A 23,965-nucleotide genomic window follows, 5' to 3' on the forward strand; every position below is an offset into this window, starting at 1 on the left:
ATCCCAGGACCCTGGGATCATGACCTGAGCCGAAGGCAGAGGCTTTAACCCACTGAGCCACCCAGGTGCCCCAAGAAATCCTTTTCAAATGAATAAATCTGGAGGTGGTTGACAGGATATGAGGTACAGAATTTGGGATAAGGTGATAAAGATATTTTCTGTGAGACGCATTTGCTCGAACATCACCTTCTCAGCAAGGCCTTCTTTGATCAATCAAAAAATGCAATCTGACCCCACAGATTTCCCCTTACCTCGTTCTGTTTCTCTCCATAGCACTGACAATTGTTACATACATATATACTACACGTATTTACATATATCTTTAATTATATATTCACCTACGAATATAGAATACACACAATGTATTTAAGACATTTATTATATACAGATGTAAATTAGTTACATATGGATACTAGCTATCATGTTCTGTCAACTACGTATTTATATGTATATTTTATTACATATAATTTATATTATACAGTCACATGTATCTATCATAATAAGTATTTATATGCAAAACTATGATTTTTACTCATTTGCTGTATTTATGGTCTATCTCTCTCGCTGGAATGTCTGCTCCGTGAGGACAAGGAAAGAGTCCCTAGCGCGCCTGGCCCACAGCTTGAACTTCATAAATGTCAAACGAATGAACTCCTTTGGCCATCTGAGCCTCAGCCTTCCCATCTGTAGGATGGGTGTGCCTTTACATCTGGAGGTACCCCACGTTCCACTCTCTTTTCCCATCCCCCAGAGCACAGCTCCAGGAATTCCACAGCACAGGTTTACATTTTCCCATACTCTGGGCGCTGTAGCCCACCACGTGCACCAGGCACTGGCCAGACAGGACTACTACCCCCAGCATGCCTTGCGCGCTCGGGACGTACCACAACCTGTAGGGGTGTTTGGGTCTGACACGGGCGCCGACGGCGCGGCAGCAGGGGAGGGCGCCCCTCTAGCTAAGCGTCTGTGGTACATCCCCAACCGGGGGCCCTCTAAGGCCCCGCGCTTCCGAGCTCCGCGCAAACTCTGGCTCTGGTACGACGGAGGTGGTGTGCTCTTCCGTTGCCCCGTGGCTTCGGCTCATCTCCAGCAGGAAGGCGAGGCTTCCGCCCGGCGCAGGGGGTGAGCTGGAGCACGGTGCCCCCAAACCCTAGACAGCGTTTGGGGGAGGGGGCTCAATTTGGGGGATCCCCTAATGGGCACATTTGGAGCTCTGGGCCCGGGGTGGCTGCTTTTGATGGGTCCCTTAGGAAGTGGCATTTGGGGACACCGGGACGGGATTTGGAGTCTGTTTTAGGGAGTATCACTGGGAGGCAGGATTTATATACCCTTCGGAGGCAGGCTTTACACCCCTCGGAGACAGGGTTTTGGGGGGTGTTTGAGGAGACCCTTAAGGTCCGTGTATGAGTTCTCTGTCCATGAGGCAGGATTTGGGGGTACTCCCCAAAGGGAGAGGCGAAGTTTGAGGTTCCTGAAGTCAAGGTGAAATTTTGGGAGAGCTTGTTTCAGGACAGGTCCTGTGACAGTGGTAACGTTCGGGACCGACGTGGCATTGTGGACGTATCCATGGCCTTTGTGACCTCTGGTTCTATGATGCGGTCCCCCCCTCCCCGTCCTTGGGTAGTCGGGGCGAGGCGACTGGACAGGTCGGAGCCCACACGTTTTTAGGGAGAGGGGGCCCCCCACCCCCTCCAGGCCAGGCTGTGGAAGGCACGCTGGAACCCAGTGTGCTAGGCTCTTCCCGAGGGGACAGCGTGCTACCGGGCCTTCGTTGCCCGCGGCTTTTTTCATTATTCATGAGGAGGTGTGGCTGTTGAGGAAGCCCATTTTTGCCTCTTTCGCACCTGGTCCGGGGAAGTATCCGCTTGTGAATTATTCACGAGGGGGCGGGTCAGCGTGCTGGAGGGATGTGCTGAAGGGGCGTTCTGCAGTCCGCCGGGCAAACTAGATCTCATTGATTAATCGGAAAGGTGAGTAGAGCCCCGAGTTTTCTGTGGCTTTTCTAGGGGCGTAATTTGCATAATTCATGAGGGGCGTAGCTTTTACGGTTTCATCTGCATGACCTGCTGTTAGCTTTCCCCTACAGGTTCCAGGATTTAAGTAACCCTTAACTCTAGAGACGGGAGGAGGCCTTCTACACCGTTCATTCCTTATGGCCTGGTAATTCCAGGTTATCAACACAGGCTCTAGATTCAAATCCCATCGATCCTTGCCAGCTGTGTAATCTTTGGCAAATCTTTCTGTGAGCCTGAAAATGGGTATGGGCATAATGATAATCAGATGAGTTTACATTCATTTCACACTTTATTAGCCCATTTAATCCCCACAACAATCCTAGGAGGTAGGTTATTATTATCCCATTTTATAGGTGAGGAAACTGGGACACCGGGAGGCTAAGTAATTTGCCTAAAGTTAGTCACAGTCAGTGAGTGGCTGAGCCAGGATTCATACCCAGTCAATCTAGTTCCAGAGTCTGTAGTCTTAATCAAATGCCACAGTGTCTCCCTCCGCCGCCACCACTTTAATGGCATGTACTACTACTAATGTTAGTCATATAGTACTTGTGTCTGGCACTGTTCTAAGCCCTTTCTGCCCATTTACTCATTTAAACTCTGATCACAAGGTAGGTTACTATTGTTCTCATTTTATGGTTGGGGAAACAGTGGTCCCGAGAAGTGAAGTGTCTGGCCCTAGGTCACACAGCTAGTCATTGGTGGGTGGAAATGATTTTTGTGAGGGTTCAGGAACTCTCTAAGGAGGTCACCTCTGAGCTAAGACCTGAAGGCCGGGAAGGAACAGATTTTCTGCTCTGCATTCCTGAGATCAGTGGCACAATGCCTGGAAAGGACACATCACCATCATATGCGATGTGTTAATATGATCTGTTGTTATTTGAGAGAAGTGTGTTGAGTGCTTATTGTGTACCTGAGGCTTTGGCCTCAGAGATACAGTTGTATCTCTGGTGGCCTGGTCCTTTTGTCCTATCTATTCAGTGGACATTGGTGACCTTAGCATTCTGTTTTCCATTGTCCTTCTGGGCGGTTGGTTGTCTCAAGACATTGTTTTTTTCTTTCTTTTTTTTTTTTCTCTCTTTAGTGCTGTGTAAGATTTCATTGCCTGGTCAAGACATTGTTTTTTAAATAATGCCCCAAGCTGGGAGTTTCTGTAGTGACCTGAGTATACCCTCAGCCATAACTAATTTTATATTAATATAAATATATATCTACATAGTTCTTTTATATTAATATAGAATACTTAAATTTAACAGCGCCCTGTGTCAGCACTGCTAGCTCACATCACGATCCATATTCTCTGATTTTCATAATAGCACACTTTGCTTTTATGAGGTAAATGGCTTGTATTACTATCCCCATTTTACAGTTGTGGAAACTGAAGCACCTGCCAAAGGCATGTTAGTCTAAATTCAGTTGGGCCAAGGCTGCCCTGATGTTAGTCAGGGGTGGGGAGAAGGCGGCTACACTTCCCCTGGGTTTCCCCTGTGGCCCTGCAGCATCGTCTTTCATTATTCATGAACAGGAAGGCGTGGCTGTGTTCCTTGGCTGGAGTACTATAATCCCTGCTAGCTGGGCAGGGTTGTCTTGAGTGTTTCTGTCCATCCAGCTTCATACATAATTCATAAGTAACTAGGTGGGACCTTTCTTGGCCTCTCTGAGTTTCCAGGTTGAGCTGCCGCAGCATCATTATTCATTATTTATGAGCCGGGGGAGTGTGTTTTCCCTACCCTTTTTCCCTGCTTATAGGGTAATAGATGCGGCAGTAGGCGGGCCTCTACCTTTTGTTCCAGCCCACCGGGCTTCATGCATTATTCATGACAAGATGTGGCCTTGGTCTCTTTGGCTTCCGGGCTGCTGTGAGATTTATTAATTATTCATGAAAGGGGCGTGGCTCCATGTTTTAACATGGGCTTTTTGGTTGCAGGGAGTTAGTCCACCAACCACCCGGCCTCATGCATAATTCATGGTTAGGAAATGTGGGCTTTTGAGGTCCTTTCTTAGTTATCTTGACAACCTGGCTGCAACAATGTATTCATTATTCACGTTCCATGGGGCGTGGCATCTATGGTTTTTGTGTTTTGGTTTTTTTTTAACCTGTCTTCCTAGTTGCTACCCCTTTCGCCACCAGGTGGAGCTCTTCGTCTTCGAATGGGTCACAGCGGGCTGGGACCATCTATACATGATTCATGAATGGGCGCGGCCTGCCTGCATCCGGGTTCCTGGGGGGTGGGGCTCAAGGTTTTGTTCCGGCCTCGGGCTCTCCGGCCGCCATCTTGTGTCGGCGGCGGAGGTGAAGGAGGTGGCAGGGTCGAGCACTACCACTACGGCCGGGGGAGGAGAAGGCGGCCCAGGCGGCGGCGATTCTAGGCGGCCCAGGCGGCGGGGAGGAGGAGGAGGAGGAGAAGGAGGAGGGTGGCGGCCGGGCTTGGCTTCGGCTCCTAGAGGAGTTGGCGGCGGCGCGACCCGGGGAACCGGCATTGGTAACAAACGGCCTTTCTCAGCGCCTTGGCCGGGGCAGGGGTTTCGGGAAGCATTGGAGGAGCTTGGGTCGGCGCTGGGCCAGGCCGATGTCGGGATGGGCGGTGGTGACTCGGATGCTAGGGATCTGTGGGGAGGGGGACAGGTCTTGGGGCGGGGTCCACATTTCCCATCCTGGACCAGCCCTCGGGCTCGGAAATCTGACCTTGGGGTCAGACCACCCCCACGCCCCCAGGATCTGGTCTTAGAGACTCAGGCCCAGTATCCCTAGTCAGGGACCGGGACTCTGACCTGAACCTTGTATCGCAAGTCAGAATGTGTCTCAGTCGCTAACAGAGACTTAATGGGATTGACATTCCTGGGCGAAGCCCCGCACGAATGTGTGCCATGAAAGCCCTACCCCAGAATCTTCTTTCAGACCCTCCTAGTCCTTCACTATTTGCTCTCACAGCTTCCAAGAGGGGCTAGACCCCGGGGAGGGCCTTCATTTCTGTAAGTCTAATCTAGCAGCTTCCTTCAGATAGCTCTCCCTCCTCCCCCAACTCACACAGGCATTATCTGCTCTCAGAGCCTCCAAGGAAGCTAGACCCTGTGGAAAGACGATTTGGGCCTGGCTTCCATGTCAGAGACCTATTCTCTACATGTCCAACCCGAACCTGGCCCTAGTATCTTCCATGAAAAAGCCCTCTGGACCCAGCATTTCTAATCAGAGGTTCTCTTCAACATTTACCTTTAGAGACTCATTTGCTTTTAGAGGCGTTCTCTACTTTTAGGGAATGCCCTTTTTCATAGTTTCAGTATTCTCTCTGGAGACTACTGCTCATGGGCCTCAGCAGCTCCCTGGTCACACAGTCCTCACTGCAGGATGTTCCATCACAGATTCCCCTGGCCAGCACCTGCCTTTGCAGACCCCGTTGCCTTCCAGCCCCCTCCATCAGACTCTCCTCATACCCCACCCTTCACTCAGCCACTGCCTTCAAAAGCCAACCAGGGTTGCACCTTCGCTCCCAGATCCCTTAACATCACATAAATCAGGCCTCAGAATCTGCCCTCAGTCTTTCAAGGTCCCTAGCATCAGTTAGAGGATTTTAGGTTCATAGGACCCCAGCATCATTGTCAGATGTCCCTTCCCCCAACAGGCCCAGTTGTCTTCAGTCAGAGTAGAAAACCCCCTTCTCAGCATCTACTCAGAGCGTCCGTGGGATTCCATACAATTGGTCACAGAAATCCAAACCTACTTGGAGATCTGGCCAGTATCTGCTTGCTGAACTTTTTAGGACTAGAACTATCTGGGCTCAGCCTCCTGTTTCCTCTCTGTTAGAGCAGCTGCTGTATCTAGCATGTACTAGAGATCAACACCAGGCCTTTGTGCTCCATTAGAAATCCCTCCCCAGCCCTACCCTAGGACTCACCATTCACCTTATAGCCTCCTGGGACTCTGACATCAATGTCAGAGACACCTCTCTCCCTGCAAGTCCCTGTTGTTTTTGATCAAAGGTTTTTCTGTGCCAGTAGCATCCATCTGCAGAGACCCCTAAGGCCCCAGCATCCTTCTGATGGACAACACACCTCCCCCTGGATCCCAGCATCTTTCCGCAGCCTCCTTGGGTCCCAGAATCCCCCCATCTGTTCCTCGTGTAGCTTCCATGGGGCCCAGCCACTGCCCTCCTTTCTCCTTGCAGCCTCAGGGGACCTCTAGTGCAATTTCCTGGCCTTTCCCTAAAAGATCCTTTCCAAAGACTCAGGTATGAGTCTTAACAATCTGGCCTAGCCCTGCTTGGCATGCCTCCCATGACTTCTGTCCCCTTCTCCATCTCCCTCTGAGCCTCCATGGGCTCAAACAACTACCTAGTGACTCCTCTCTTTTGTGTTCCCAGGGACTTCTCAGTTAATCCCTCCCAGGAGGCTTGACAGGCCCCAGCATCCTGTGCCTTAGCTTCTCCATCTTGATAACCTGACCCTGTGCCTGCCCCCTTTCAAACCTGCTCCCAGACTCCTACCTCAAACCCTATTCTCTGGTTTGCGTGGTAGAGAATGCTCAGGCTTCAAAATCACCAGTTTGGAGACCTCAGGCAAGTTCTGAAATTCTCTAAGCCCCAGTTCAGCTTTGCTGAACAATGGATCGTATATGCGTCCTAAGTGGGGCCTGATCATATGTTGAGGGAGAAAGGGTATCGATTTTGTACTGGGGGTGGGGGAATTATTAGCTCATCTCTGGGGTTACTGCCCCAGAATCTCTTGCCTTGAGACTGGGCTGTTCCAAATCTCTGCAGTTGAAATCTTTTCTGGAACAGTCACCCAAAACCTGCTTAGACCCTTGCTGGCAGCAACAGGAATCCGGAGATAAAAGTGCAGATACTAAAGATATCTCTGGTCCTGGATCATCACTGATTTAGGAAGCAAGGGAGGTGGTGTGTCCCAGATGATCAAACCAGTGACAAGGCAAAGAAATAAAAGTAATGGAGGCCACTGCAAGTGTCCAGGGAGGAGCTTACTTACGTCTTCAAGTCTCTGAGTTTTGACCACAGAAGTAGACTTTTTTAACCTCCCTAGCAAGTCTTTGAGGATGCTTCTGTTTGTCCCTGCTTTTGGAAAAGATGGGGCTCAGTAAATGAGATCCCTTCCCCAGGTCAGAAAGCCGGTAAATGAAAAAATTATGATTTGCCTCCATACTAATTCACCAACTTTTTCTTGTTTAGGTTAGTGCTTTGCATTCCCAGTACTTAGGCTGGTTGGCTCCAGGGCCCTAGCCAACCTCCTGCCTTCTGGGTCCTCCTCCTCCCTCACACCTCATCCCTTAGCCCCATGGGCTGGGTCCTGACCTTGGTCCTGACTCTCTTCTCCCAGGAGGCATTTGGCAAACAGGCCCGCACCAGCTGCATGACTGTGGGCAAGTGATTGAGTTCCCTGAGCCTTTGTTTTCTTACTTGTGATGTGGGCATGAGGTTATCTCCTTCGGTGGGCATTGTTGGGATTAGACAAAGCTTTTTACCCTGTGATTGACAGGCAGTGAGCTCTTGGTAGATGATAGGGAGCTCCTGTTTTCTTGCCTAGCGTCAGAGGGTGACCGGTGCCGAGATAGAATCTTAGGTACACTGGGTGTGCTCAGTGTGATTGGGGAGGGGGGCAGGTCAGAAAAGGCCCAGTGTGAGAGGACAGTGGCTTAGGAGATCATTGGTGGTAAGGGGAAACGATTGTGGGTCCTCTTGTCTCTGCCATGTGGATCCAGTCACACACATACATTTTTCTCTGCCACAGCAGGCTCTATTGTTCTCTCTCTGAGACCCGGTGTGTGATGCTCGGCAGGTTAACTTGATCTCGTGAGCTCAGGTTTTCTCATTTGTCTGGCAAGGGTGCTCAGCCCTGGTTGAGGGGATAAAATGGGACTAACACAGGCGGCAGCCTAGGCTTCAGGGTCCGCAGATCCTGGTCAGGGCCTGGCCACTGTGTTTGTGGGAACCTTAGTCAAGTCACTAAGTGTCCCTGAGTGAATTTTTTTCCTCCAGTGGGAGTTGTGGGATGACACAGTAGTAGTCCAGATCTCAGGGAGACACCGTGAGGACAAAGTGAAGCAAGGCTCATAACGTGCTTGTTCTGACATCTGGACCAGGGAGGATTCCTAATCAATACTCTTCCGCCATCATCGTTAACCTGTTTCAGGGTTCCATATGCAGACAGGGCTCGGGATGTGTGTGCGTGTGTGTGTGTGTGTGTGTGTGTGTGTGTGTGGTTTCTCCCCTGACCTCTTTCACTGGCCTGAGTCTTTCCCTTCCGGCCGGAGGGAGGGGGAGGGCTGGGGTGGGCTTTGGGAAACTCTCCTCCCTGAGCCCCTTTGGGGCTGGGTCTCTGGCAAGGTGTCTTCCGCCATCATGCCACCCTGATGGAAGTCTAAGCTGCGTTTCCCTCCTGTGCCCCTGTCGCCGGGGTTAAGGGGGAGGAGAATGGCTGCTTGTGGTTGCCTGCCTGCTCTGTGCCAGGCTCTGTGGTCTGGGCTCTCTTTCATCACTTCGGCAACTCCGTGGGGTAGGTAAGTGGCCCTGTCAGCCCTGTTGCACAGGTGAGGGAACTGAGCCCACAGGTTAATGCTTAAATGAGGTCTGTCAAGGAGTGGCAGGGTCTGACCTGAGCCTACACCCTCCTCTGACTTTCCCACAAGGACATTCTTCATGTCACTCCTCTCACCCCGCAGGACTGGAGTCTCTCCCTCATGCTGGGCTGGGGAGAAAGGCGAATGGCCTAGTGGTCAGCAGCATGGATTGCAAGCCAGACCACCTGGGTTCAGATCTTAGCTCTGACAGCTGTGTGACCCTGGGCAAGTCACCTCACCTCTCTGTACCTGCTTCCTCTTCTGTAAAATGGAGATACCAGCCCTTAAGTCTTCCCTTCCCCCCGCCCCACGGTCACCACTAACCAACTGCAATACTCACATGCCCCAAACTCACCTCTGACTCTCCTTTTCCCTTCCAGATGTCCAGCTCGCCGCTGTCCAAGAAACGTCGCGTGTCCGGGCCTGATCCAAAGCCGGGTTCTAACTGTTCCCCTGCCCACTCCGTGTTGTCCGAAGTGCCCTCGGTGCCAACCAACGTAAGTGTCTTCTTCCTAGACCCTGGCAGGCCGGGTGGTGGGAGTGGTGGGTGGGAGTCTTCTGTATCACAGAGCATCTGTCCACACCCTCCTCTGTATCTCCCTAAACCTGTTCCTCTTCTCTGTGCCTAGGGAATGGCGAAGAACGGCAGTGAAGCAGACATAGATGAGGGCCTTTACTCCCGGCAGCTGTAAGTGGGGCCTTGGTTGGACCAAGCAGCGGAGGGGATACTGGGAGGACAGGGTCTGGAGGGCCAGACCTTGACCCGGAACGCCCCCCAACCTGGCAGGTACGTGTTGGGCCATGAGGCCATGAAGCGGCTCCAGACCTCCAGTGTCCTGGTGTCCGGCCTACGGGGCCTGGGCGTGGAGATTGCCAAGAACATCATCCTTGGTGGGGTCAAGGCTGTCACCCTGCATGACCAGGGCACTGCCCAGTGGGCTGACCTCTCCTCCCAGGTACTTCTTGGCAGCCCTTCTCCCTGGTGGAGGTGCCAGTCCCCCGGGCTCTGCCGCCACTCCCTTCCTCTCTGGCTCCCCTTTGCAGTTCTACCTGCGGGAGGAGGACATCGGTAAAAACCGGGCTGAGGTCTCCCAGCCCCGCCTCGCCGAACTCAACAGCTATGTGCCTGTCAGTGCCTACACCGGGCCTCTGGTCGAGGACTTCCTTAGTGGCTTTCAGGTACACTGGGGGCATACCACCCAGCCTCCTGCCCAGTTTTCTCTGAATCTGTTTTTGCTCATTAGTTCTCTGGTAAATGGGCTGGCCTCTGTGCCAGGTTTCGTGTTGGGGATGCAGGTGGGATTCAGGCTCTGGACCTGCCTTTTCTGGGGGCAGGGGTGTGGATGGGCAGACCCACAGAGCCTGGTGGTCATCAGCATGTGCTGGAGTCACACTTCCTAGTGAGTGTCTCCAGTTGAGGTCACTCGATCTCCTCTGTTTCATTTTTTTTCTTTCTTGTGGACTTGGAACCCATAGTAATACCTACTTCTTAGAGTTTTTGTGAGGGCTAAGTGCTTAGAATAGCAGCTGGCACATGATAAGGGCCATCTGGTTATTTGTTAAATAAAAATTCTGAGCTGGAAAGAGGAGTTGTGGGAGCTGAGATTCTGCCCTGGGGCATCCTGCCTCAGAACCTGAGGTAGTTGTAGGTGTTCCTCCGGGTAGGGAGGGCAGGGGAGGGAGGGCGTTCAGGCAGAAAGCAAAATCCCAAGGCACGTGTTTCAGCAGGCATTGTCTGGAGAATTGGGAGCAAGTGGGTGTGGTAGGAGTGAGCTCAGACTTTGGCTGCTGAGGGAGGGTTACTTCTGTGTCTCCCCGGTCGAGGAAGGGTTGTAGGCAGGCTGCGGTGGGCGTTGGTGCGTAAATGAGTCAGCTGTGCTCCACACTCTGCTCCTGGCTGCCTCATTACCCAGCCGGCTGCTTTGCCTGCCCTGATGGAGGGATTGGCCTTTCTCTTTCCTCTGGGTTTCACCCTGGCTGAATCTGCTACACGGTAGGTCCTTTGTGAAAGTCTCTACTGAGCCAGGGGAGATAGTTCGAGTTCCTGGCACGAACCTTCCTCCGTTATCTCTCCCCTTTGGTCCAGTGCCGGGCCCGTGCCCTGAGTCTCCACCTCTCCACAGGTGGTGGTCCTCACCAACACCCCCCTGGAGGACCAGCTGCGGGTCGGTGAGTTCTGTCACAACCGTGGCATCAAGCTGGTGGTGGCAGACACGCGGGGCCTATTTGGGTGAGTGCCCCCACCCTGGTTTCCCGACCCCTGCTGGGCCTGGGCCGAGACCCCTGAGCTCTCACGGCCCTGCCCCTCAGCCACTCGGGGTTTGGATTCCGTGTGTCCTTCTCTCCCCACGTGACATGAGCGCTGTGTGATTCCCAGCAGTGATGGGCAGAATTTGCTCAGCAAGTATTCGCTGCATCTCGAGGGACACGCGGGTCCCCGGGAGCATGGGATTCTGGGGCATCAGCCCTGTTGCCTCCCTTTACAGGCAGCTCTTTTGTGACTTTGGAGAGGAAATGATCCTCACAGATTCCAATGGGGAGCAGCCTCTCAGTGCTATGGTTTCTATGGTCACCAAGGTGAGGAGACTAGCCTCAGGGCTCCGGGCAGGTGGATGGGCAGCAGCAGGCCTTCCGTCTGCTCCTGGTACCCCGAACCTGCCTCTGAGGCTCACTTCTCCTTTAACCAGGACAACCCCGGTGTGGTCACCTGCCTGGATGAGGCCCGACATGGGTTTGAGAATGGCGACTTTGTCTCCTTTTCAGAAGTACAGGGCATGGTTGAACTCAATGGAAGTCAGCCCATGGAGATCAAAGTCTTGGGTAAGCTCGGGCTGTGGAGGAATTGGGTGAGAGGATATGACCCTGGGCTCAGAGTGGGGGGAGACAGACACATGCTGCGTGTCTGAGATGAACCAGAGACAGACCTACCCCCCTCACCCCCCGTCGAGGTCTAGCCAGAGCTGGTGAGCCTGGGGTAGAGGTGCTGTCTTGAGTTTGAGCTGTTTGTAGAATAGGTCTCTGGTGTCTGCGCTGGTAGGGAAAAGGTCTCTGGTGTTTGAACAGAGCAGATCAGAGGATCCATTCTTTTCTGAGCTGGTGTAAACAGGGAGCAGAGAATGTCTTCTAGTGTAGACTTGGATCCAAGGGCAGAGGGTCGCGTGGGTTCAGAGCCTGGGTCTTGGGCAGAGTGGAGATGGTTTCTGATGTCCGAGTAGAACCTGGCATGGGGTCTTGGCTCCTGATGACTGGGCTCCCTGAAAATCCATGGATTTTTTCCCTTATCTTGAGGATACTGTGGGCTTTAGGGAGAGTCGGTAGCCTGACCTTTTTCCTGTCTACATAGGTCCTTACACCTTTAGCATCTGTGACACCTCTAACTTCTCTGATTATATCCGTGGAGGCATTGTCAGTCAGGTCAAAGTACCTAAGAAGATCAGCTTTGTGAGTATGGTGGGTAGTAGAGGGTGGGGGTGGTTCTGGGCATTTCTAGGCTCTGATGCCCTGTCCCCCACAGAAATCCTTGCTGGCCTCACTGGCAGAGCCTGACTTTGTGATGACGGACTTTGCCAAGTATTCCCGACCTGCCCAGCTGCACATTGGCTTCCAGGCCCTACACCAGTTCTGTGCTCAGCATGGCCGGCCCCCTCGGCCCCGCAATGAGGTGGGTGAATGGGTGGGCCAACCAGGGCAGGTGACCTTGGCACCGAAGGCCCACTGTGCCTGTCTACTCTCCCTCCTCTTTGCCCCTCCCCATCCCTCTTCCCACAGTGGCCTGACAGGTGCCCTCTTGGTTTCTTCTGCCCCACCAGGAGGATGCAACAGAGCTGGTGACCTTAGCCCGGGCGGTGAATACACGAGCCCCGCGAGCGGTGCAGCAGGACAACCTGGATGAGGATCTCATCCGAAAGCTGGCCTATGTGGCTGCTGGGGATCTGGCGCCCGTAAACGCTTTCATTGGGGGCCTGGCTGCCCAGGAGGTCATGAAGGTCAGCGTGGGTGGAGAAGCTCAGGGTCGGGGGTGTGGGCCAGGCACTTCTCTGACTCCATCACTTACTGTCCATCTGCCCCAGTTAACCACTGACTGCTTCCTCTCTCCTCTGCAATCCCCAGGCCTGCTCTGGGAAGTTTATGCCCATCATGCAATGGCTGTACTTCGATGCCCTGGAGTGTCTCCCTGAGGACAAAGAGGCCCTCACAGAGGACAAGTGCCACCCGGTATGCTAGTAGGGCCCACAAGGAAGATGCCATTGGGGGCATTTCTGGCGGGTTCCTCTGACCCTCCTCCCTTTGCACTCCTCAGCGCCAGAACCGTTACGATGGGCAGGTGGCCGTGTTCGGCTCTGACCTACAGGAGAAGTTGGGCAAGCAGAAGTACTTCCTAGTGAGTGTTTCCCTTTGATTCCCTTAGATGCCCTCTACCTGTACCTCCCAGGCCTCTGGCCACCTATTCTTGAGTCTCCTGCCTCCCAAGGGAGAGTCTTTTGGTTCTGGTACCTCTGTTGTGGGCCTTTTGCCACGGCCTTCCCTCAGATAGCTCTGGGTTATTTCTTGTAGTTCTGGAACTTGAGGAAGTGGCACTAACCCCACTTCACCTCCCCTGTGGTCTTCAGGGGTGGTGGGGAGTGAGGAGTCATGCGTACCATCACACTTACCTGTGTTACCCCAGCCAGTCTCTGTCTCTCTTCTCTACTGCTTCCTAGGTGGGTGCAGGAGCCATTGGCTGTGAGCTGCTCAAGAACTTCGCCATGATTGGGCTGGGCTGTGGGGAGGGCGGAGAAATTGTCGTTACAGACATGGACACTATTGAGAAATCAAATCTGAACCGGCAGTTTCTATTCCGACCCTGGGACGTCACGGTGAGTGGGATGGGAGGGGGTGGGATTTTGTCCTCTGGCTTTCCTCCTGTCTCTTGTTTCCATATTTTCTGGAAAGGAGGGAGGCCTTTTTCTTCAACTCTTTCTCTCAGCTTCTCTGCATCACTGCATCATTCAGTAAACATTTCTTGACTATCCTTGCGTTGGATCTGCAATTTTTCATCTTTCTTTTTTTTATTCTTTTTCCTTGATCTCTTATCTGTGCTGGTTGGGACAGTGTGTTGGGGGTCCCCTAGACCACCCCCCAGGTTCGATGATTGACTAGGAGGACTCAGGACTCAGCTTTTAGCCGTATTGATGGCTATGATTTCTTCCAGCAGAAGGATACAGAGCAAAATCAGCAAAGGGGAAAGGCACCCTGGGAGAAGTCTGGGGGAGACCAGGCACAGGCTTCTGAGACTCCTAGTGGAGTCGCACAGGATGCACTTAACTCCCCTAGTAGCGAGTTGTGACATCACGTGTGAAATGTTGCCAACCAGGGACGCTCATTAGCGACTCAGTGCCCAGGGCTTATACTATGGGCTATATGTACATACCTAAATTCCAGCCTTCCAGAAGGAAATCAGTTGTTCAGCAGAAACCACACTTTACATAAGCAGTCTAGGCACAGTGAACCACCCTTATCAGGTAAGGCATGGGGAAAACCCTCCCCAAATCCAGGTTCCCAGATGCCAACCAAGAGCCAGCCTTGGCAACAGGCCTTCCTAGGAGAACACTTGTGCTAGGTTCACTCTTCCCTGCCACATGGACACTGGGCTGTACACAGCTTGAGCTGCGAAGCCTTCCATGGCAGACGGTGTCATGTGTGCCTGCCCAGGATCTGTTCTCCTTTATGTTCATAGACTTTGTCACCAGGTAGCCATTGGCCTAGGCACTGTGCTCGGCACCTGGGATACAGCAAGGAAATAAAGGTGCTAAGGGAGCGAGGGCAGATCGGAAGCAATCTACACAGTGTAAGGGTGAGGTTTGGGGTTTAACGTTGATAAGTGCCCAAGCAAAGGGAAGTCAGACACACCCGGAGGATGGGTTGGCAGGTTTGATGGTAGGGGTTAGGGAAGGGCTCTGTTCTGCAGGCCTGGAGGGTGGAAGGGTGTAGAGCACCCCCCACCCCCCAGAGCACTCCAGGCCAGGATCCTGATGGTGGGGAGAGAGATAGGAGGTGAGCTAGGGGAAATAGGGGCCAACTCCTTTTCCCCTCTGTGGAGGGGGTGGGGAGGTAGGGGGAGGGTTTTGAGCAGAGGAGGCATGTGACCTGACCTGGACTTTGGCAGGATCCTGTTTTGTTTGAGAGGATGGATTCCACCCCTGAGTTCTGTTATCTGAAAGAACAGTACATGTTGGGTAGGCATAGAAACAAGAGTGACTGGCCTCTTCCTCAGATCTGCATTTGTTCACTGCTTCCCTTTCCACTGAGCCCCTGCCACCTCTGTCACAGCTTTGGCTATGTGGTGCTGTCGGCAACTGTCTCCTAAATCAAGGAGCCTTCTGAACTTAGAGCCCTAGTTCTTTCTAAACTAAGTAGTCCATGTTTAGGAGGACAGTTGTATACAGGTTTGTTGGGTGAATACATGAATACCTGAGCCCCATGTTCCCATCCCGGCCTTGTCCCCTTAGAAGTTAAAGTCTGACACAGCTGCTGCAGCTGTGCGTCAGATGAATCCACACATCCGGGTGACAAGCCACCAGAACCGTGTGGGCCCTGACACGGAGCGCATCTATGACGATGATTTCTTCCAAAACCTGGATGGTGTGGCCAATGCCCTCGACAATGTGGATGCCCGTAAGTTTGGAGGCGGGCGAGGAGGTCGGGGCAGAGGCGGTATGCGCGTGCACGTGTGCGTGTGTATGTGTGTCCACTGTCGTTTTGCTATCCTCTATTGACTTTTTTTTGACACACACACACGGTCTCCCATCCCCCACCCCTCCTCGTAGGCATGTACATGGACCGCCGCTGTGTGTACTACCGTAAGCCGCTGCTGGAGTCTGGCACACTGGGCACCAAGGGCAACGTGCAGGTGGTGATCCCCTTCCTGACAGAGTCCTACAGCTCTAGCCAGGATCCGCCTGAGAAGTCCATCCCCATCTGCACCCTGAAGAACTTCCCCAACGCCATTGAGCACACCCTGCAGGTAATCAGCTGTGGGGGAAGAGGGGAGGGAGCAGGCTCCTTCTTGGCCGCTAGGCCCCCTCAGGTATCACCAGCCTAAGCTCAAGACGTGCTTTCTCTTGAAATCTTCCTCTCTCACTTCCCATCCAGCAGCCTGGGTCTCCAGAGTGATACATTCATTTTCTTTTATTTTGAGAAGTTGTCAACATGTAGAGATACACAGAGAGTGGTATGATGAATACTTAAATATCATTCCTCATGCAGATTTAATAGTTGAAGTTTTTGACACATTTTCTTAGATTGCTGTATTTTTCCTTTTCTACTGAAACGTATCACAGATATCACGGCACCTCAGTCCTTAATCGAATATGCTCTGCAAGGGACATGTGCTCTGCATAACAGGGTCTCTCGACCTTGGCATTATTGGCACTTGGGGCCAGATATTTCTTTGTCGGTGGTGGGTGGCGTCCTCTGCACCGGCCAGCGCTTAACAGCGTCCCTGGCTTCCACCCACAGGATGCCACTAGCATTCTCCTACAGTTGTAGCAATTGGGAATGTCTCCAGATGTTGCCAGGTAGCCCTCTCCCCTCCCCAGGGTGGGGGCAGCATCACTCCCAGGTGAGGACTGCTGCTGTCTAATCAAAACCCTGCTTTTGTGCTGAGCGAAATTAATGGTCGTTTCTTACTGCCGTCTGCAGTTACCTAGGTCTTTAATGCTCCTCTTCAGGTGTCCCCAGGTATTGCTCAGAGTGGCTTCAACAGCTAGTTTCTCAGGACAGTCTTGTTTGTGTGATGCGTGTATGCACAGCCCAGAGCTCCCGTCTTCAGGCTGACTTTTTACAAAGTGAACACACCTAGGTGTCTGGCACCAGGGCCATGAACCAGAACCTGAGGGGTACCTGAAGAGAATGTACCCCTCTGTGCTATGAGAATGACCTGGTAGTCTTTGAGAACAGATTTCCAAATGTACCCTGAGGGGTACCTGAAGAGAATGTACCCCTTGTGCTATGAGAATGACCTGGTAGTCTTTGAGAACAGATTTCCATATGTTTAGTTAGTTGGCCACTTTCCCTTCTGCCTGGAGTTTAAGAGTGGGCATGTTGATATTTGTGTCCCCGTTGTGATCTCATGGGGTCGTGTGTGACTGGACACAGACAGCTCTCCGTGCCTGACTCTGAAATGAGGCTGAGAGCAATGTCGGCCCCTTGGTGTGGAAAGCACTTAGTCTTTCCTATGTATCTGGAGCAGGTTTAGGAAACTCTCCATAACTTAGTAGTTGCTGGTTTCTCTTTTTCAACCTCGCCCAGTAGCTATTACTGTTACAGTATCTGTTTTAGAAAGGAGGGTGCAAAGGTAAGTGCTTCGTGTTTCTGAAGTCCTCAAACTAGATACTAGGTAGCAGAGCTGGGCATTGAACCCAGACTCAGGCACTAGTGAATGCATTTACTGTCCTTAGGAATTTGCATAGTGCAGAACATCTGTCTTATTTCCTGCTCAGCCCAGAGCCTGTATGGTGGCGGCTGTTTCGATTTGGGTCTGAATTTTTTTTTCGGTTATGGTAAAATCTAACTAAAAATTTTTAATTGAGATATATCTTTAGTAAGGCACACAGATCCTAAATAATAATTTTTTTCACACATACGCTAGTGTAACCATTGCCCAGATCAAGTTAATTGGTTTTTAAATTGAGGTGCGGGAGGGTGGGGGAGTGGGGAAGGTTAGGGAGCAGTGGCAGAGGGCTTCCCTGTTCTCCGAGCAGCGGTGTTCTAGTTGGATACATTCGCTGATGGTCTGTCTAATGACAAGTCCCCGGTTGTCAGCCGCCACTCCATGTCGTCCATCTGCTCTGTCTTCCAGTGGGCGCGGGATGAGTTTGAAGGCCTCTTCAAGCAGCCGGCAGAAAACGTGAATCAGTACCTCACGTAAGTATCCAAGCGCCCCTTCGGCCTGTCCCCAGCCTGCCCGCCAAGGCGTCCTGCCTGCTTTCCTCACCAGTGACGCCCGGCACCAGGCCTGCTTACTTGGCAGAAGAATTGGGGAAGGCTCGGGGTCTTGTACCTCTGGGCGTCAGGGCTAGCTTTCCGTGGAGGAAGTAGAGTGGTGCTGGAGCCCACTGCTAGGGCCGAGGTGTAATCCTGCCCCTCTGACCTCCTCCAATTCCCAATAGAGACCCCAAGTTTGTGGAGCGGACCCTGCGGCTGGCAGGCACCCAACCCCTGGAGGTGCTAGAGGCTGTACAGCGCAGTCTGGTGCTGCAGCGGCCGCAGACCTGGGCCGACTGCGTGAGCTGGGCCTGCCACCACTGGCACACCCAGTACTCCAACAACATCCGGCAGCTGCTGCATAACTTCCCTCCCGACCAGGTAATGCCCATCTGCTGGCCCCGTTGGGTGTGAGGCCTTTTCCCGACACAGGAACCTGCTGCGGGCTCTCCCCATGCTCTTCGCAGTCAGGAGGCCGGCTGCAGCAGGTGCCTCAGGTACCTCAGGGCCTAGGGCTCTCCACAGATGGATTAAGTCTGACCTGTTTTTCCCGTTGCCTTCCCTTTGAGCAAGAGACTTGTGTCCCTGTTTCCTTTGCCTGTGGCGTGCTCTGAGTCCAGCTCAACCCCCAAGGCCATACTGATTACAGAGGAGAAATTCGGTAGTCGTGGACACAGGAATGTGCATGGGTTCGCCTCCCGGCTCCATTTGCACTGGGGCAAGTCACATAGCTTCCTCTGCAGTTTGGTCTTCCACATGCAAAGTAGACAGAATAGCAGTCTACCTCACGGGTTTTTGTGAGGATTTACTGGTACTTACTGATAGGAAGTTAGTACAGTGCCTGGCAGTCCGTCAGAGTTCGTGAGGTGGCTGCATGTCTTGCACGAAGTAAGGGCCCAGGAATTGGTAGTTGTCTGCTCAGTGAGGCCCCTGGTTCAGCCTGGTGTTGGAACATCCATCTACAGGACCCTCCAGTCTGGGTCTTTCATGACTGACTCCAGGATCCTGCATGTACCCAGCTAGGAGTTCGGCTTGTTAGAGGGGCCTCTGCTCTCAAGTCCTGCCCCTCAGAAATCTCTTTGCTCTTTTCCTTCAGCTCACAAGCTCGGGAGCTCCATTCTGGTCCGGGCCCAAACGCTGTCCACACCCACTCACCTTTGATGTCAACAATGTAAGTCTCTTCCCTGGGATGTCTTTGGGTCAGGCGGAGGGTGGGTGAGAGGGAAGGAGGCCGAGACGCGTCAGGAGAGAGCCGATGTCCTCACCCTTCTGGGCCCTGCCTTCCCCCAGCCCCTGCATCTGGACTACGTGATGGCTGCCGCCAACCTGTTTGCCCAGACCTATGGGCTGACGGGCTCTCAGGACCGAGCTGCTGTGGCCACACTCCTACGGTCTGTGCAGGTCCCCGAGTTTACCCCCAAGTCTGGCGTCAAGATCCACGTCTCTGACCAGGAGCTGCAGAGCGCCAATGCCTCAGTTGGTGAGGGTGTTTGGCCAGTCGGCTGCCCAGGCCAGCTTCCCCACCAGTTCTCTGCCCCTGGCTCTGCTCTGCCACCCCAGGCCCGAGACTTCCCCACACCTTCCTTTGAGCCTCCCTTCTTCCAAAGTGTGGAGAAGTTTGGTCGGTTGGGACAAATTGTCTCCCGCACTCCTTCTCCCCCACTCTTTGGTCTTTTGTGTGTATTTGCTTTGCAAAAAGAATTTCTCTCTATTTCTTTTGTTTATGTTTCTCTGGGAGCTGTGATCTCCACCAGTGGTCTCTCTCCCTTGACATCTGGTCCCTGTATGCCTCTTCACCCTAATACTGCTCTCCATGTTATCTTTCCTTGGCATTCCTTACCCATCTCCCTCTGCACGTCTCTCCTCTTCGACTTCCCATTTCCCTCCATCTCTTTCAGCTCATGATGCATATTAGGTGAGGGCCCAAATAGTGACCCTCAGGCTTTTCAGGCCAGAGTGTCTGCGGTCAGTCACCTGTCACGGTTGAAGTACAAAAGCAGCCATATACAATGTGTAAATAAATGAACGTGTGTGGCTGTTTTCCAGAAAAATTTTATTGATAGAACAGGTGGTGGGCTGACTTTGGCTCAGGGCCGTAGTTTGCTGACCCCCAGCCTGTGGATTTGATCTGTCTTGCCCTTCCTACCTCTCCCTGTCCATGGCCTAGATACCACATCTGCAGCTCTGTGGCTCCCCCTGCCCCTTCCATGCTCCCCATTTCCTCTCCATCGATCTTCTCCCTTCTCCTGTTACCTCCCCATCTCCCTTCCCAAGTCTCTACCCCCTCATGTTCCTCTCCGTATGTTTCTTCCCGTCTTTCCTTCCACGTTTTTCTTCACTTCATCCCTTTATTTCCATTTTTCTCCTCGCATACATAGGTATATACATGCATATAGCTGCCTAACCATATGTGAGATCTGTGTAATGTACGTAAGGTATGTGTGAAACGTGTGTAAATGATATATATAAAATGTGTATGAAATACATCTATATGTCTCATGCCCCATTCTCCTCTCTTCCTTTTTCCCCTTCCCCATATCTTTCCTCTATCTCTGCGTCTGTGTGTTCCCCCCAATATCCTCTCTGTATATTTTTTTCATAACCCTGTCGCCCCCCCCCCAAAGCCATATTTTCCGTGTCTCCCCACCTCTTTCTATAACATTCTCCCCAAGATCTACAGCTCTCCCATCTGGATCTGTCCATGTCCACTTCCTCGTGACGTCTTCCTTAGTGTCTCTGGAGAGCTCGCTCTCTCCATATACCTGCCCCCATTCTGTCTCCTTCAGGTTTGTGCTCTCTTGTCCTGCTCTATCTCTCTGCCTTGCGCCTCCTCTCTCCCAGGATAGCTTTCTTTTTCAGGTCTTCTCTACCTGAACATCTTTTGCCCTCCCAGACCCCGCCCCCACCCCAGCTCCTGTCTCCATCTCAGACACTGGCCTGGGATCTAAAGGGTCAATGGTGTCCTTTCTTCCTGCAGATGACAGCCGTCTCGAGGAGCTCAAGGCCACACTGCCCAGTCCAGAAAAGCTCCCTGGATTCAAGATGTATCCCATCGACTTTGAGAAGGTGCTGGATGGGGGCCCTGGGTGGGTAGGGGGATGGCCCAGACAGAACGGGTTTGTGGGGATCTGGAGGCAGCCCCAAGCCTCTACCGGGATTGCATCATGGGCCTGCCACATGGCCCTGAACGTATGTATAGATGTTCCCAGCCTTGCCTTTGTGATCTCAGAGAACCCAGCAGGTAACTGTAGTGGAGGATACTTGTGTCCCCAGGGGCCAGGAATCCTTTTCCTCCTCCGACTCTGATCCTCTTGCCATCTCCCTGCCCTTCCCCTTCTCCCTCCCCTACTCATAAAAGGATGATGACAGCAATTTCCATATGGATTTCATTGTGGCGGCATCCAATCTCCGGGCAGAGAACTATGACATTCCCCCTGCGGACCGGCACAAGGTGAGGGGAGTCTGGACCTGATTCCACACCCCCACCCAGCCTCACGCTTTACCCCTCCCCCAGGCTTGAGTACTCCACGTTCCATTCGTTCTTTGTAGGCTCTGCGCCTCCTCTATCTTAACTATCACATGTCTTGATCCTTCCTGCCTCACAGAGCAAGCTGATTGCAGGGAAGATCATCCCAGCCATTGCCACGACCACAGCAGCTGTGGTTGGCCTTGTGTGTCTGGAGTTGTATAAAGTGGTGCACGGGCACCGACAGCTTGACTCCTACAAGAATGGTTTCCTCAACTTGGCCCTGCCCTTCTTTGCCTTCTCCGAACCCCTTGCGGCACCCCGTCACCAGGTGAGGGCCTGCATCGGGGCTGATGGGTTTGAGTGCGATGTTTCTCTGTAGAGCTGGCTTTGGTTTGCTTTCATAGCCTGTCACCATGTGAGGGTTTCTGTGAGCGTGCACCTACTCCCTTTGTGCACACATTATTCGTTTATTCATTTAACCTATTCTGTGCTAAGCACTGAATCTGCCTGTGGAAGCCCTTAGAAAAGATGGTATCTTCTAATTGTACCCTAAGAGATTATTAATAACATAATGATAGCAACTGACATTTATTGGGTGCTTATTATGATAAATACTTTCACTTGCTTCATTTGTTAATTCATTTCAAATATTTACTGAGCACCTGTGTGCCAGGTATTCTTGAAAGGGCTAGGATTGTTCATTTGTGCACTAGATTCTATAAATAACATGATAAATGATCTTAGAACCTCCAGAAAAGACCATGGTAAGGAGGACTTGAGTACCAGGTGGCAAGAGGATGGGTTGGGGCCTTATAAACGTGGGATGGTCAGGAAAGGCCCTGCTGAAAAGATGATCTATGAGCCCAGACTTGGAGAAGGGGAGGAGGCAGACCACACAGGCTCCTGGAGGGGAGAGCATTCCAGGCAGAGGGATGAGTCTTTCCAGGGATCCCAAGGTAGGAGCATGCCTGGCATGTTTAGGAAGAATAACTTGTTCGAACAGAGTGAGAGAGAGGATGGGAGATAGGAGATGAGAACAGAGCAGGCTCCCAATGACTAGGCCATGTTGGTCGTCGGTCACCAAAGGGCATCAGTGCTCAGGGTGCAACAGAAGCCGCATGTTTTTGACAAAGGAGGCTTGCGGTCTGACTAATGTTAGCCTGAGCGTTGGGGGGGTGGGGGGAGTGGGGGGACGGCGAGGACAGGACTGACGGGGCCAGACCCTGTGGTGGCCTGCAGCCCATCAGCCCAGTCCTTGTCCCGCAGTACTATAACCAGGAGTGGACGTTGTGGGATCGCTTTGAGGTCCAGGGGCTGCAGCCTAACGGTGAGGAGATGACGCTCAAACAGTTCCTGGACTACTTTAAGGTGAGGCCCCTCCCTCACCCTCATCCCACCTGCAGGCAGAGTATGCAGGCAAGGCTTGCTGGGTCGTCCCGCCCCCATGACACTGCTGTCTCCCTTCCCCCTCCTCCAGACAGAGCATAAATTGGAGATCACCATGCTGTCCCAGGGTGTGTCCATGCTCTACTCCTTCTTCATGCCAGCCGCCAAGCTCAAGGAACGGTTGGATCAGCCGTGAGTTGGGGGGGGCGGTTCCACTTTCAGCTGTTCACCCCAGTTCACTGCCCTTCCCCTCTGCCCCCGCCTCCCCACCCTTCTCCCTCGCTTTTTGCCTCCCTGACCCTCTGCTCCTCTGCCCCCCAGGATGACAGAGATAGTAAGCCGTGTGTCGAAGCGAAAGCTGGGCCGCCATGTGCGGGCGCTGGTGCTTGAGCTGTGCTGCAACGACGAGAGCGGCGAGGACGTCGAGGTCCCCTATGTACGATACACCATCCGCTGACCCCTGTCCGCGCCCGTAGGCTGGCCCCAGCTCCCCTCCCCACCCTCAGCCCAGGGCTCCCATCGGGCCTCTGGCAGTGGCCCAGCTAGCCACGCCTGGTGTTCCCTCCTCATTCCCCTCCCTGCACCCCTCATGCCGCTGCTTTCTACCTTGTTTGGAACCTGAATCCTAATAAAGAATTATTAACCCAGATGGGGCATGCCCTGCTGCTTCCAGGGAAGGAAGGGACTTCTGGAGCGGTTCTCTTCAGGTGGTAACCCACAGGGCTCAGCCCCATCCCAACTGCCAGTTGCCTGGGCAGAGAAAATGTGGGAATTACCACATTGGAAAGAGATGGAGGCATAGAGCACAGGTACCTGGGTCCGCGTGACTATATTTGAGCTGGATTCGAATTCCACCTTGTCCAGCTCTCCAGCTTCTAACTCCCTGCCATGTTGATTTTGAGAGGTAGTAGAGAGTCGTGTTTGAGTAAACCCTGTAACTTCTCTAACCTTGTTCTTTCCGTGAAGAAGAAAGTCCCCTGTGACCCATCAGCCAGGGCTTGGTCAGCATGGCTTATGTCCCTGCAGAGACAGATCCCTTCCCATCTGGCTTAAAGCCCTGAGCCCTTGGACAAGTCTTCACCATCCTGGTTCCCAGCACCAGGAATGCCTATGGAGCCCTTGTTCAGCTTCCCAGCTGCAGGGGGCCTGAACAACTCTGTTGGACTGAGGAATGTCCATGACTATGCAGACTTTGCAGTTTTTAATGAAAATATTTGGCTGAGAACATCTGTGGAGGAAAAGACCCTTTCCCACTCCACCCTTCTCCCTCCTCAGGTCTGGTCTGCTTGTCCCTAGGCCTCCTACCTTTGCGAAGAGAGCCAGCTGTGGGTTGTTGATTGGTTGGAGCAGGCTCACCACAGTGCTGCTCCCACCCCGCCCCTGCCCTCAGGACTGCAGAGCTGCCCATGCTAGTCCTTGGTCTTGACTGAGGGCTCCAGATAGTTGACAGCACCAATCAGACTGGCCACCTGGTGCCTGGGGATGCCACTCATACCTCTCCCTCACCCAGCCAGAAGCCCAACTTATTTCTCCCACTTAAAAACAGACCCCTCATTCCTTCATTCA

General features: G+C 52.8%; 1 protein-coding gene across 5 annotated transcripts; it reads left to right on the forward strand.

Moving 5' to 3' along the window:
• Positions 1 to 1,007: 1,007 nt before the first annotated feature.
• UBA1 (ubiquitin like modifier activating enzyme 1) lies at positions 1,008 to 23,048 on the forward strand. 5 transcript variants are annotated; one of them, XM_032331563.1, is made up of 27 exons: positions 4,268 to 4,495; positions 8,683 to 8,805; positions 8,961 to 9,077; positions 9,210 to 9,268; positions 9,368 to 9,536; positions 9,625 to 9,759; positions 10,704 to 10,810; positions 11,067 to 11,157; positions 11,268 to 11,400; positions 11,924 to 12,021; positions 12,095 to 12,241; positions 12,390 to 12,566; positions 12,691 to 12,795; positions 12,881 to 12,961; positions 13,281 to 13,436; positions 15,069 to 15,234; positions 15,387 to 15,583; positions 17,420 to 17,484; positions 17,730 to 17,925; positions 18,641 to 18,715; positions 18,835 to 19,024; positions 20,522 to 20,610; positions 20,903 to 20,995; positions 21,150 to 21,341; positions 22,280 to 22,381; positions 22,491 to 22,591; positions 22,721 to 22,856. In XM_032331563.1, exons 3-27 carry the CDS (start codon positions 8,961 to 8,963, stop codon positions 22,854 to 22,856), a joined length of 3,177 nt encoding a protein of 1,058 aa, XP_032187454.1. In that variant the 5' UTR covers positions 4,268 to 4,495; positions 8,683 to 8,805. The 5 variants fall into 5 exon arrangements, with proteins under 5 accessions (XP_032187455.1, XP_032187456.1, XP_032187454.1 ...); XM_032331564.1 differs by lacking the exons at positions 4,268 to 4,495; positions 8,683 to 8,805 and adding an exon at positions 1,008 to 1,122; XM_032331565.1 differs by lacking the exons at positions 4,268 to 4,495; positions 8,683 to 8,805 and adding an exon at positions 1,849 to 1,970.
• Positions 23,049 to 23,965: the final 917 nt, after the last annotated feature.

Source organism: Mustela erminea, chromosome X (genome assembly GCF_009829155.1).
Source record: "Mustela erminea isolate mMusErm1 chromosome X, mMusErm1.Pri, whole genome shotgun sequence".
In the NCBI taxonomy this organism is placed as follows: domain Eukaryota; kingdom Metazoa; phylum Chordata; class Mammalia; order Carnivora; family Mustelidae; genus Mustela; species Mustela erminea.